The sequence below is a fragment of the Lolium perenne genome, chromosome 2 (genome assembly GCF_019359855.2).
Source record: "Lolium perenne isolate Kyuss_39 chromosome 2, Kyuss_2.0, whole genome shotgun sequence".
Lineage (NCBI taxonomy): Eukaryota > Viridiplantae > Streptophyta > Magnoliopsida > Poales > Poaceae > Lolium > Lolium perenne.
In genome coordinates, this window is record NC_067245.2 from 22,476,622 (window position 1) to 22,490,911 (window position 14,290).

The window sequence follows — 14,290 nt, forward strand, 5'->3', positions numbered from 1 at the left end:
AGTTGAGCAGCTTTTTCAGAGATGGAGAAAGGACAAAACAAGTATTGTGACCATGTTAAAAACAAGTAGAGTACTAAATTCTTGTAACAAACAAAGTATGTTGCTCAAGAGAATACTACGGTCGTGTGCTGGTTAGCTGAGTCCTCATCTCTCAAGCTACCTACCACCCCATTTCACTCGATGTCGCCGCTCGAGCTAATACTAGTGTATCAAAACTCATTCAAGACTTTCTTTGGGCAGGCACAAGTGAAATATGTGGAGAAAAATGCAAAGTCGACTAGGATGTGGTTTGCCACCCTACATAGCTCGGTGGTTGTTGTTGTATTTGGATAAGTCCGTGTGTTATGTTCGCCTTCGGTGACCTTGCTTTGAATAGATTGCTTTAGAGAAAAGTTAGGCGGAGTGTAGTAACCCATGTGATGTGACTTATATGAACCTCTTCACACATATACTAATATCACCATTGACGATGACGCGATCAATTTTTTGGGGCAGGGGGATCCTCGTTAGATGGCCACCATTTCATTTCCATTTTTTCATCTCAACTATTTTTTTGGAATGCTAGATTACGCCGATCGCTTGCCACGGTTAATCAACAATGGTCGTCATGATCGATTCGGTCAACCTCCAAGCCAAAGATTCTCCTAAAAAAGCACAATTTTATGGAACAGTCACCATGAATTCTAATGCTCATTGTTCGAAGCATTGGGCACCTCCACAATGCAAATTATATTGTTTGCATGGTTGATTATCCATAATAGGGGACGTAGCTCGTCACGGTTGGCCAATTGTGCAACTTGTCAGATGTGTAACGTGCCCACAAAATAGCGACTCGCCTTCTTTTTAGATGCCGCTACTCCATTTGTATTTGAAAAATGGGCGCTCATGGATTTCAATCGACATGAACCCAGAGCAATGGAATGGGATTGAGGATGCCAAATATCAGTGGTTGGGTGCACTATTTTTAGGTTGGTGTTCTAAGGAAGGCGATGGTTTGAGTGTTTCTTCTCTCTCATGGCATCTTTAGGAATGAAAGAATGTGGGGTCTTCGGAACGTTACCACTATGCCTACTTGTATTCACCTAAACAAAAGATGAGGCGAAATTTAAGTTATGGTTGGGGCCACACATTTAGGGATTTCTATGTTGGAGAGCATACCTTCTCTTTAAAGAACTCTCTTCTTATTCAACAAAAATTTGCAAAGTTTTTGCCTTTTTGTATGAAAAATATGAACAAAAAAGCGAGACATATAATGCCCCATCCTCCCATCCTTTCTGCAGTGTCCTCTCCTTCATTCCTCCTATGCTCAACATCATATTTTTGGGATATAGTGTTCTCTCAGTAAGACTCACAACGAACGTTAGTTTGTTTTATTTTCTGATGACTTTGTTAGGTTAAGATTTCTTTTGACCAAAACAAACTCAAACATAGCAAAATATTATGCTTTACTAGAAAGATACTTAGCCTATAAGCATGCTGTTTATATTTAAAAAAAAAACACTGCTAGGATGAGAATACGCAAAACAACCCCGGACAAAACACAAATTATACTTTATTAGAGGATACTTAATCTGTAAGCATGGTGATTGTATGGAGGAAAACACTGCTCGGATGAGACAAAGGATCGGAGCACAAGATACAAACAACGGCACTTTGTTGCGGGGAAAACTACAAACAACACTAACTGTGCTCCACTAATCAAATTCACACTGCTGCAGTAGTGTCCATTGCACATTAACACCCATACATATACAGCTAATGCAATGTTAATGCCGATCAAACCATGGAGTACTGGTCAATATCTTACCAAATCTTCCAGTACATTTCCCTCAAAAAGAAGATCTTCCAGTACACTCATACCAAACGGCTATAAATGCAAAAAATGCAAAATCTCACCTAAAATCTGTATACTCCAGTATAAAAATCAATGGGTGTATCCGTAATTACTACCTGCCATTTACACAGGAGATACTCCGAAGATTTACGTTTGGTGACACAGTGCCACGTCACCAAACGGACCTTCGTTGATCTGGTCCATTTTTCTGTATAAAATGGCACCATGGTGCAGCTCCTCTCATCGCAGCTTGCGACCAAGCCATTTGAGTCGATCACACCACACGCGTCGTCGTTAAGCCCAAGAAAGAAGATGTTCGGCTTCGGGCACCACCACAGCCAGGCGCCGCCGTCGTCCGGCCCGAACCAGATCTTCAAGATCTTCTGCCGCGCCTCCGAGGACTATGTCCTGGCCGTCCGCGACGGCGAGGTCGTGCTCGCCCCCGTTAACCCCAAGGACGACACCCAGCACTGGCTCAAGGACATGCGGTTCAGCACCACCGTGAAGGACGAGGAGGGCATGCCGGCGTTCGCGCTCGTCAACAAGGGCACCGGCCTCGCCGTCAAGCACTCCATCGGCAAGTCCCACCCCGTAAGTCTCCTTCAGTCGAATTAATCAAGCACACACACATCCGGCGAAAGATTTTGATTGATCTCGAGTTCTTGACTTGACGACATGGATGGATGTGCAGGTGAAGCTGGTGCCGTTCAACCCGGCGTACGAGGACGCGTCGGTGCTGTGGACGGAGAGCAAGGACGTGGGCAAGGGGTTCCGCTGCATCCGCATGGTGAACAACTACCGCCTCGGCTTCGACGCCCTCAACGGCGACAAGGACCACGGCGGCGTTCACGACGGCACCACCATCGTGCTCTGGGAGTGGTGCAAGGGGGACAACCAGTGCTGGAAGATCCTGCCGTGGGCCGAGGCGCACGCCGCCGTCGACTCCGGTGCCTGTGCCGGCAACGGCGGAGGGCCACCCGTGCACGCCGTGCGCATCTTCTCCAAGGCCAGCGAGGAGTACAGCCTCACCGCCCGCAACGGCACCGTCGTCCTCGCGCCCACCAACCCCAGAGACGAGTACCAGGTACTGTGCCAGCACCAAAACATCATTTTTATTTTCTTCAGTTGTGTTTTCTCTGAATTTATTTACTGGATCTGTATGAGCAGCACTGGATCAAGGACATGAGGCACGGCAGCAAGATCAGGGACGAGGAAGGGTACCCCGCGTTCGCCATAGTGAACAAGGTCACCGGCGAGTGCATCAAGCACTCCACCGGCCAGGGCCACCCGGTGAAGCTGGTGCCGTACAACCCGGCGTACCAGGACGAGTCGGTGCTGTGGACGGAGAGCCGCGACGTCGGCAAGGGCTTCCGCTGCGTGCGCATGGTGAACAACATCTACCTCAACTTCGACGCCTTCCACGGCGACAAGGCCCACGGCGGCGTCCACGACGGTACCGAGATCGTGCTCTGGAAGTGGTGCGAGGGTGACAACCAGCGCTGGAAGATCCTCCCCTGGTGTAAGTGGCAGAGATCATGTTGATAGCATTCATCCGTTCTTGAATTTCTTTTCTGATGATTAAGATGTTGCTTGCAGAGATGTTGCACCGGGAGAGCTGCATTGCCATCGATCGCCATGAGTTAAGTCTGGGGACAAGTCCCTCCCCATCGTCGTCGTAATCCTCTGCTTCTGCTAGCTAATAATGTTGCTGTCGAAATAAAACCGTGTGCGATGTATGGCAATGGTGTCTGAGTGAGTGTCGAGTTGTGCTGAAACGGCATTTCTGAGAGAGGAGAGGGCCCTGATCTGTACTCCGATGTAACTCGTCTCTGTTTCTAGTACTGGGACCTGTACTGCTCTGTGACCTGCATTGTCTGTTTTATTTTTCTTCGATCTAATCAATGAATGGGCTCACCTATCTTGCACCTTTGTCGTACGTTTGTTGTTCGCTTGCTTGGTCATCTGCTGCCAAATTTCTTAGATCAATTCGGCTGGATTTTCATTTGCATTGCTATTTCGGCCAAATAGCAATGCAAAGAGATCCACCTGAGCATTGCTAGGTGGATCTCTTTGCATTGCTATTTCTTTGTCAGTATCATGATTCATGAAGGTGTGACTGATGGCACTTGTTCCCTACGCGAAAACGACTAAGCACCCTGAGGCCTGTGCTTATGTGACAACGAAATCTTGTCGTGGTCGTCAATTGTTATGGCCAAATATTTCTTTTCTTAGTTTGAACTATTTATAGAGGAAAGAGAAAAAAAAATGTTTTCTAGAACAGAAGAGGTTGAGCACCCGGGTCGCTCGCGCGGTGGGTTGGAAGCCGAGATATGTGGACTATTCCTTACTTCGCAAATTAGGATGCCTATAGTATTCAATCAAAACCAAACTTAAGTTTGAGTATCTTTATAAGAAAATATCAACATCTAAATTTTAAGCGCACATAATATGAAAATATATTTCATGATGGTTTGGGATTATAAATGTTGACCCTTTTTCTATATAATTGGTCAAACATTAAGAAGTTTGACTCTATCCAAATATTGTAGACATCCAATTTTGGGATAGAGGGAGTACTAAAGGTGGTTTGAGTCTTTGCGGTGATGAGGTATTTTCTTGGTGTTTCGGGATTGGTAGCAGCAATATGCAAGTGTGGTCGACAATCTTTTAGGATGAAATTCCAAGGTCTGGCCTTAATTTTTTGTGCTTAGCAATGACCTTATTAAAGGTATTGTTTTGAGTGTGGAGACTTTCTTGATGGTGAAAACCTATGATGTATAATAGGATGACGACACCGCTTGTGCACTGTTTCCATTTTGGAGGTGACACGCTATCTGTAGCGGGACTTTTATTTTTTAGCTTCTTATATTTTTATTTGTGTGCATTCGTACTAGCACTAGGGTATTGCGTTGTTGCAGAGGCTGGATGCAATTGATATCTTCTCGATATTAATATATTTTCTTTATCGAAAAAGAATTTATAGGGAAAAAAAGAAGATGTCCAACATATTGTTCTTTAGATACTAAAACAATAAAATGTTACATTTGTGCATGAGAATGATTGCCATTCAGCAAAGATTTCGGTTTTTTGTTACCCGGTACCACCTAGGAGAGCTCAGGATTGCTTGATGCTCGCACAAGAATTGTAATTTTTCAAAAAGAAAAACGATAACTATGAACATGTCTAAGTGTTATACGAAAATATGAACATGATTTCCTCAATAAAATTTACATCGTTTAGCTTTAAAAAAATTATATACACTATATTGTGGCAATGAGAGAGTATTACCCTCACATTATGGGCTCATGTACCCAAGTGTACCATCAAGAAGTTGCTTAGATTGTACAAAATACACACACTAAAATATGACATAAAAATGATATAACCCAAATTAGGTCATGTGTATGTAAATAGCTAGGATAATTTGCTTGTTGAATCCAGTTCCGAATCCATTTTGATGAATCTATATAACACTTTAGCGAACCTAAGGGATAAGAATACGATTCTCTGAAATGTCGTCCACATACGATGTACAATGCAGTATAGCAAATAACATACAAATATATGAATGTTCCAAAGAGGATTATCTGATTTTCGGGTGAAAGCCCAAGGTTAGTAAGACAAAGTTAGGGTTATCAACTTTACTAAGTTTATTTGGCGAACATATCTAGCTTTGAATTCTATCACCGATGACCTATATCGTAGTTTATAAATAATCGAGTCAGGCCCTCCTAATAGGCAAATCCTATATGTCGACCAGTTCGATGCCCACCAACAGCCACACACCCCACACCCCACACGGTTGATGGGCCTTGCCCAGTTTCTGGCCTTTTTGTTCCTTTTGTTTTTATTCTCTTACTTGTTTCTTTGTTTTTTCTGATTCTTTTTTGTTTTTTTACTTTTAACAATCTATTTTTATATTATTTTAGTTTTTGAAAAATCAGATTTTGAAATTTCAAATTTTTAGAAAAAGTTCATTTTTTGAAAAAACATTCAACTTTGAAAAATGCTCTGATTTTTAAAATATTTAGATTAAAAAATATTCAAATTTTTGAAGGAAAACGTGTAAAAATAGGTTATTCCATAAAAAATAGCAGATTATAAAAAAGAAACAAAAGAGAAACAACAGAAAAAACGAAATGAAACGAAAAAAGAAAAAGAAGAAATATAAAAATAAAATCAGAAATTCCTCCATGTTGGGCCGGAGCCCCATATGGGATCCAGATTCTTTAAACGGGCTGTTTCATTTCATTTTTTGTGAATAATGGGCCGTTTCATTTGGACTGTGCTTTGCCAATTTTAGCGCGATCATCCTTTTACATTATGAACGGGCACTGTCACCCGAATTTCCCAGTACAAAAGTAGTTCTAGCATCCACTAGATCAGCAGTGATAAATCGTACTAGATCAGCAGGAGCCCATACAAGATGGCTGCCTCGTGGAACCCACTAGCTACTTCCCTATCTCTCCAGCAATAATAGACAGAGATTCTTACCAAAACTACCAGAAATCGATCGCATCACGCAAAGCTACTCGTAGCTAGCTAGTGTGGCATAGCATCACGACTTCAACTTCTCGATCGTACCTAGTGTGGCATGGCATCACCTATCCAATCGAATCCCACCATGCACATCGACATCGTCCTCATTCGCTTATCACCTGACAGCGTAAGGCTAACGCCATGTACAGCAATGGATGTACCGGCCGGCCGGGCCGTCTCCTATAAATCCCCCGTCCCGTCGGTCGCCATGCTTTGTGCAGATCGAGCAGCTATCTAGCCATGGATTACTACCGTCGCCACGAGAACTACGGTGGGTATGGAATGGCAACACCGGGGTACGGGATGGCAACTCCGGGGTACGCGCCGCCGGTGCCATACGGCATGTCTCAGGTGAACATCGAGGGCAACTACGGTGGCCGTACCCTGCCGCCGCAGCCCACGGTGAAGGTGTACTGCCGGGCCAACCCCAACTATGCCATGTCCGTCCGGAACGGCAAGGTTGTGCTCGCGCCGGCCAACCCCAAGGACGAGTACCAGGCAAGCCTAATTAACTATAGCTAGCTAGGACATCAGATTTACCAAGGTTTCATCCTGAGTCACTGTTTACTGATCAGTTTGACCTTTGTGTGTGTGGGTTAACTGCTTGCAGCACTGGATCAAGGACATGAGGCACAGCACCAGCATCAAGGACGAGGAGGGGTACCCTGCCTTCGCCCTGGTGAACAAGGCCACAGGGGAGGCCATCAAGCACTCCCTTGGCCAGTCCCACGCTGTAATCGAGTTTCCGGCTCCCTTGATTTCTGATTTTCATAACCTGGCATAACAAAAGAAAGTACAACTGTCTACATGTGACTGAAACTGAACATATATTGCACATCCAGGTTCGGCTTGTGCCGTACAACCCTGACTTCCTGGACGAGTCGGTGCTGTGGACGGAGAGCCGGGACGTGGGCAACGGCTTCCGGTGCGTGCGCATGGTGAACAACATCTACCTCAACTTCGACGCCCTCAACGGCGACAAGTACCACGGCGGCGTCCGCGACGGCACCGAGGTCGTGCTCTGGAAGTGGTGCGAGGGCGACAACCAGCGCTGGAAGATCCAGCCTTACTACTGATGGAACCACTGAATATGACTGAACCAGTCATGCTTGGTCCGCACGGAGCATACGTATTACTGCAGAGCGATGCCTCCCTACACTGAAGAATAACGGAGCCGTCGTCTACTGCCTTCCGATGATGCGATCCACGCTGATGATATACAGAAGGTCGGATGACAAGAGCTCGTGTGCGGGCACCAGACGCTGGCTGTTGTGCTTGTACGTGTAATGATAATAAGTTAATAGTATGTCAATAAAGTAACTTTGAGTGTGATTCCTCCAAACAGGCTTTCCTTCCAAAGCAAAGATAAAAGGAAATAAAAGAAAACAGGAGTAGAGACACCCAGAAGAAACACCCTTGAATATTTTTCGATAAAGGGAATATATTAATATCAAAAAGATACCAATTACACCCAGCCTCTGCAACAACGCACCACCCTAATGGCACTACGGATGCACACAGCCAAAAAAAGGAAAAGAAAACTAAGAAACAAAAGTCCCGCTACAGTATCTCGGGCCTAACAACAGCAATACATCCACCGCCAAAACAACACTTGAAATACAGACTCTCCAAAAACGACGCCTCTAAGAAGGGAACAGTGCTCTAACACCGTCGTCGCCCGATCAACGATCTTAGGTTATCACCCTGAAGATAGTCCCCGCTCTCAAAACAATGCCTCCAACAAGGTCATTGCCAGGCACAACCAGTTAAGGTCAGACCTTGGGTTTTCACCCTGAAAGGTAGGACTCTGAACTTCACCTGTGTTGTCGCCCCCACTTTCATACCGCTGCTGTGAAGGCCGGAACACCAAGCAAGTCCCTCAACAGCGCGGAGACTTGAACCTCCCTTAGCTAGTCCTCCCCTCCGGCCTTCATGAACTTCTCTTCTTCCGACTTTCATCATGGATCCATAGTCACTTGATGTCAACACAGAAAAAGAGCTTCGCGCCGCTCCCTCCAGAACCAATCGGTCGGAATAAAAGCATGGGTGCGCACGACCGAATACCACCGATCCAGCAAACTCCAGGCAAAAAGCACTGTTACATTCGCCGGCGGAGCCTTCCGGAACTCAACACTCCGGCTAGATCACGAGTCCAGGCCTCCGGTAGGTCTTCCTCTTCACGCAAGAGAGACCCTAGGACCACCGCCTTTATTCAGGTCGGACCCCCACGTCGGCGACCATCCTGGGCTGGCCACTCCAACCCTCCACCGGCGACTCCGTCACCGGCTTCCATGCATCTCCATCTCGCCGCTGGAACGCGGTGATAGATCGATAGATCCACCACCACCAACCGCAGGCCGACCCTCTCCGGCGAAGAAGAGGGTCACCTCCACCGTCATACCCAAGGCTGCTGCCCCGGGCGACCTCGTGTCGCGGGTGAAGCCCGAGATCGCCTCCACTCACCGGCGAGAGGCGGGGGGAAAATGGCGCAGGCCATGGGCCTGGCCGCCGCCCACCATCAGCCCCTGCCGGAGTGCTGCGGAGAGCCGACGGGAGGAGGGCGCAGGCAGGCCGCCGCCGCCCATCCCAACCGCGCCGGCCGATCCACCAGGGGAGAGCCTGAAGAAGATATGCCCTAGAGGCAATAATAAAGTGGTTATTATTTATATCTTTATGTTTATGATAAATGTTTATATATCATGCTAGAATTGTATTAACCGAAACATTAGTACATGTGTGATATGTAGACAAACAAGAAGTCCCTAGTATGCCTCTTAAACTAGCTTGTTGATTAATGGATGATTAGTTTCATAATCATGAACATTGGATGTTATTAATAACAAGGTTATGTCATTGTATGAATGATGTAATGGACACACCCAATTAAGCGTAGCATAAGATCTCGTCATTAAGTTATTTGCTATAAGCTTTCGATACATAGTTACCTAGTCCTTATGACCATGAGATCATGTAAATCACTTATACTGGAAAGGTACTTTGATTACACCAAACACCACTGCGTAAATGGGTGGCTATAAAGGTGGGATTAAGTATCCGGAAAGTATGAGTTGAGGCATATGGATCAACAGTGGGATTTGTCCATCCCGATGACGGATAGATATACTCTGGGCCCTCTCGGTGGAATGTCGTCTAATGTCTTGCAAGCATATGAATGAGTTCATAAGAGACCACATACCACGGTACGAGTAAAGAGTACTTGTCAGGAGACGAGGTTGAACAAGGTATAGAGTGATACCGAAGATCAAACCTCGGACAAGTAAAATATCGCGAGACAAAGGGAATTGGTAATGTATGTGAATGGTTCATTCGATCACTAAAGTCATCGTTGAATATGTGGGAGCCATTATGGATCTCCAGATCCCGCTATTGGTTATTGGTCGGAGTAAGTACTCAACCATGTCCGCATAGTTCACGAACCGTAGGGTGACACACTTAAAGTTGGATGTTGAAATGGTAGTACTTGAATATGGAATGGAGTTCGAATATTTGTTCGGAGTCCCGGATGAGATCCCGGACATCACGAGGAGTTCCGGAATGGTCCGGAGAATAAGATTCATATATAGGATGTCATTTTATGTGAAATAAAATGTCGCGGAAGGTTCTATGGAAGGTTCTAGAAGGTTCTAGAAAAGTCCGGAAGAAACCACCAAGGAAGGTGTGGACTCCGGACTCCACCTCCATGGCCGGCCAACCCTAGATGGGGAGGAGTCCCAAGTGGACTCCTCCATAGGGGGCCGGCCAACCCCACATGGGAGATGGAAATCCCACCTTTTGGTGGGAGTCCTAGTTGGGCTAGGTTTCCCCTCTTATGGAAGGTTTTGGTTCGGGTCTTATTCGAAGACTTGGACACCAACACTTGGGGATCCACCTATATAATGAGGGGCCAAGGGAGGGGGCCGGCCACCATAAGACCACAAGCTGGCCGCCCCATTGAAGTGGCCGGCCACCCCCTCCCAAACCCTAGCCGCCCCTCTCCTCCATATCTCCCGCGTAGCTTAGCGAAGCTCCGCCGGACTTCTTCACCGCCACCGACACCACGCCGTCGTGCTGTCGGATTCAAGAGGAGCTACTACTTCCGCTGCCCGCTGGAACGGGGAGGTGGACGTCGTCTTCATCAACAACCGAACGTGTGACCGAGTACGGAGGTGCTGCCCGTTCGTGGCGCCGGAACCGATCGTGATCAAGATCTTCTACGCGCTTTTGCAAGCGGCAAGTGATCGTCTACCGCAGCAACAAGAGCCTCATCTTGTAGGCTTTGGAATCTCTTCAAGGGTGAGACTCGATACCCCCTCGTTGCTACCGTCTTCTAGATTGCATCTTGGCTTGGATTGTGTGTTCGCCGTAGGAAAATTTTTGTTTTCTATGCAACGTTATCCTACAGTGGTATCAGAGCCGTGTCTATGCATAGATGGTTGCACGAGTAGAACACAATGGTTTGTGGGCGTTGATGCTCTTGTTATCTTTAGTTTGAGTACTTTGCATCTTTATGGCATAGTGGGATGAAGCGGCTCGGACTAACTTTACATGACCGCGTTCATGAGACTTGTTCCTCGTTCGACATGCAACTTGTATTGCATAAGAGGCTTTGCGGGTGTCTGTCTCTCCTACTATAGTAAAGATTCAATTTACTCTTCTATTGAAAACATTAGTATCAACGTTGTGGTTCATGTTCGTAGGTAGATTAGATCTCTCTCGAAAACCCTAAACCACGTAAAATATGCAAACCAAATTAGAGACGTCTAACTTGTTTTTGCTGGGTTTGGTGATGTGATATGGCCATAATGTGATGATGAATATGTATGAGATGATCATTATTGTATTGTGGCAACCGGCAGGAGCCTTATGGTTGTCTTTAAATTTCATGTTGAGTAGTATTTCAAAGTAGTTGTAATAGTTGCTACATGGAGGACAATCATGAAGACGGCGCCATTGACCTTGACGCTACGCCGGCGATGATGGAGATCATGCCCGAAGATGATGGAAATCATGTCCATGCTTTGGAGATGAAGATCAAAGGCGCAAAGACAAAAGGGTCATATCATATCACATATGAACTGCATGTGATGTTAATCCTTTTTATGCATCTTATTTTGCTTAGATCGCAACGGTAGCATTATAAGATGATCCCTCACTAAAATCTCAAGATAATAAAGTGTTCATCCTTAGTAGCACCGTTGCCAAGACTTGTCGTTTCGAAGCATCTCGTGATGATCGGGTGTGATAGAATCAACAAGTGCATACAACGGGTGCAAGACAGTTTTGCACATGCGGATACTAAGGTGGCCTTGACGAGCCTAGCATGTACAGACATGGTCTCGGAACACGTGATACCGAAAGGTAGAGCATGAATCATATGGTTGATATGATGAACACTTTGAGTGTTCGCCATTGAAGTCACACCTTTTCTCGTGATGATCGGGCTTAGGTGCGGTGGATTTGGTTCGTGTGATCACTAAGACAATGCGAGGGATATTGTTTTGAGTGGGAGTTCACCTAGATTTTTAATTATGTTGAATTAAAATTTGAACTCAATTTGTCATAAACTTAGTCTAAACTATTGCAAATATATGTTGTAGAGATGGCGTCCCCAATCAATTTTAATCAGTTCCTAGAGAAAGAGAAACTTAAGAGCAACGGTATCAACTTCACCGACTGGTTCCGTCATGTGAGTATCTTCCTCTCTGGCGGAAATCTGCAATTTGTGCTTGATGCACCGCTAGGTGACCCTCCTGCAGAAGATGAAACCGATGAAGTAAAAGCTGTTTACGCGACTCGGAAAACTCGGTACTCTCAAGTTCAGTGTGCCATCCTGTGCAGCCTGGAATCCGATCTTCAAAAACGTTTTGAGCACCATGATCCTCATGAGTTGATGAATGAGCTGAAAGCTATATTCGAGACTCATGCGGCCGTGGAATGCTATGAAGCATCGAAACATTTCTTCAGCTGTATGATGGAAGAAGGCAGCTCCGTTAGTGAGCACATGCTCGCCATGACCGGGCATGCGAAGAAACTCAGTGACTTGGGAATAGTGATTCCTAACAGACTGGGGATTAATCGTGTCCTTCAATCACTGCCACCAAGTTACAAGAACTTTGTGATGAACTACAATATGCAGAACATGAACAAGGAGTTACCTGAACTCTTTGGCATGCTAAAAGCTGCTGAGATTGAGATCAAGAAAGAGCACCAAGTGTTGATGGTCAACAAGACCACCAGTTTCAAGAAACAGGGCAAGTCTAAGGGAAAATTCAAGAAGGGTGGCAAGAAAGCTGCCACGCCTCCTATGAAACCTAAGAACGGCCCTAAGCCTGATGCTGAGTGCTATTATTGCAAGGAGAAGGGACACTGGAAGCGTAATTGCTCCAAGTATCTGGCTGATCTGAAGAGCGGCCTTGTCAAGAAGAAGAAAGAAGGTATATCTGATATACATGTTATAGATGTTTATCTCACTGGTTCTCGTTCTAGTACCTGGGTATTTGATACTGGTTCGGTTGCTCATATCTGTAACTCGAAACAGGAACTAAAGAATAAACGAAGACTACTGAAAGATGAAGTGACGATGCACGTTGGAAATGGATCCAAAGTCGATGTGATCGCTGTCGGCACACTTCCTCTACATCTACCTTCGGGATTAGTTTTAAGCCTAAATAATTGTTATTTTGTACCCGCGTTGAGCATGAACATTATATCTGGATCTTGTTTAATGCAAGACGGTTATTCATTCAAGTCTGAGAATAATGGTTGTTCTATTTTTATGAATAATATCTTTTATGGTCGAGCACCACAAAAGAATGGCTTATTTCTGTTAGATCTCGATAGTAGTGATACGCATATACATAACATTGATGCTAAGCGAATTAAATTAAATGATAATTCTACTTATATGTGGCACTGTCGTCTTGGTCATATTGGAGTGAAACGCATGAAGAAACTCCATACTAATGGATTACTTGAATCACTTGACTTTGAGTCACTTGATAGATGCGAAGCATGTCTAATGGGAAAAATGACAAAGACTCCATTTTCTGGTATGATGGAGCGAGCTACTGACTTATTGGAAATCATACATACCGATGTATGTGGACCAATGAGCGTAGCATCGCGCGGTGGTTATCGTTATGTTCTAACCTTCACAGATGATCTGAGTAGATATGGGTATATCTATTTCATGAAACATAAATCCGAAACTTTCGAGAAGTTTAAGGAATTTCAAAGTGAAGTAGAAAATCAACGTAACAAGAAGATCAAATTTCTACGATCTGATCGTGGAGGTGAATATCTGAGTTATGAGTTTGGCATGCATTTAAAGAAATGCGGAATACTTTCACAATTGACACCGCCGGGAACACCACAACGAAACGGTGTGTCCGAACGTCGTAATCGAACTCTCTTAGATATGGTTCGTAGTATGATGTCTCTTACTGATTTGCCGTTATCATTTTGGAGTTATGCATTAGAGACAGCCGCATTCACTTTAAATAGAGCACCATCAAAATCCGTAGAAACGACACCGTATGAATTATGGTTTAATAAGAAACCTAAGTCATCGTTCCTGAAAGTTTGGGGTTGCGAAGCCTATGTAAAGAAGTTACAACCGGACAAGCTAGAACCCAAAGCGGAGAAATGCGTCTTCATAGGTTATCCTAAGGAAACTATAGGGTACACTTTCTATCACAAATCCGAAGGCAAAATCTTTGTTGCTAAGAACGGAACCTTTCTTGAGAAAGAATTTCTCACTAAAGAAGTGACTTGGAAGAAAAGTAGAACTCGATGAGATTGATGAATCTATACTCGTTGATCAGAGTAGCGCGATCCGGAAATTGTACTGTACCGCCTACACCGGCAACAGAGGAAGCTAATGATAATTATCATGAAACTTCGAACGAGGAAACTGCG

General features: G+C 45.1%; 2 protein-coding genes across 2 annotated transcripts; both read left to right on the forward strand.

Moving 5' to 3' along the window:
* Window positions 1–2,061: 2,061 nt before the first annotated feature.
* On the forward strand, window positions 2,062–3,763 carry LOC127331464 (ricin B-like lectin R40G2). The gene is made up of 4 exons (XM_051357644.2): window positions 2,062–2,425; window positions 2,526–2,918; window positions 3,002–3,353; window positions 3,431–3,763. Coding segments are annotated over exons 1-4 (1,026 nt in total). The 5' UTR covers window positions 2,062–2,146; the 3' UTR covers window positions 3,433–3,763.
* Window positions 3,764–6,570: 2,807 nt separating this feature from the next.
* LOC127331465 (ricin B-like lectin R40G3) lies at window positions 6,571–7,715 on the forward strand. The gene is made up of 3 exons (XM_051357645.2): window positions 6,571–6,871; window positions 6,984–7,106; window positions 7,216–7,715. The coding sequence occupies exons 1-3, from the start codon at window positions 6,614–6,616 to the stop codon at window positions 7,447–7,449; spliced, it is 615 nt and encodes a 204-aa protein (XP_051213605.1). The 5' UTR covers window positions 6,571–6,613; the 3' UTR covers window positions 7,450–7,715.
* Window positions 7,716–14,290: the final 6,575 nt, after the last annotated feature.

Coding starts and splice junctions, on each gene's coding strand:
- LOC127331465 (XM_051357645.2), top strand. CDS start 6,614: ATGGATTACTACCGTCGCCACGAGAACTACGGTGGGTATGGAATGGCA. Junction 6,872..6,983: donor ACCCCAAGGACGAGTACCAG/GCAAGCCTAATT, acceptor AACTGCTTGCAG/CACTGGATCAAGGACATGAG. Junction 7,107..7,215: donor CCCTTGGCCAGTCCCACGCT/GTAATCGAGTTT, acceptor TTGCACATCCAG/GTTCGGCTTGTGCCGTACAA.
- LOC127331464 (XM_051357644.2), top strand. CDS start 2,147: ATGTTCGGCTTCGGGCACCACCACAGCCAGGCGCCGCCGTCGTCCGGC. Junction 2,426..2,525: donor CCATCGGCAAGTCCCACCCC/GTAAGTCTCCTT, acceptor ATGGATGTGCAG/GTGAAGCTGGTGCCGTTCAA. Junction 2,919..3,001: donor ACCCCAGAGACGAGTACCAG/GTACTGTGCCAG, acceptor CTGTATGAGCAG/CACTGGATCAAGGACATGAG.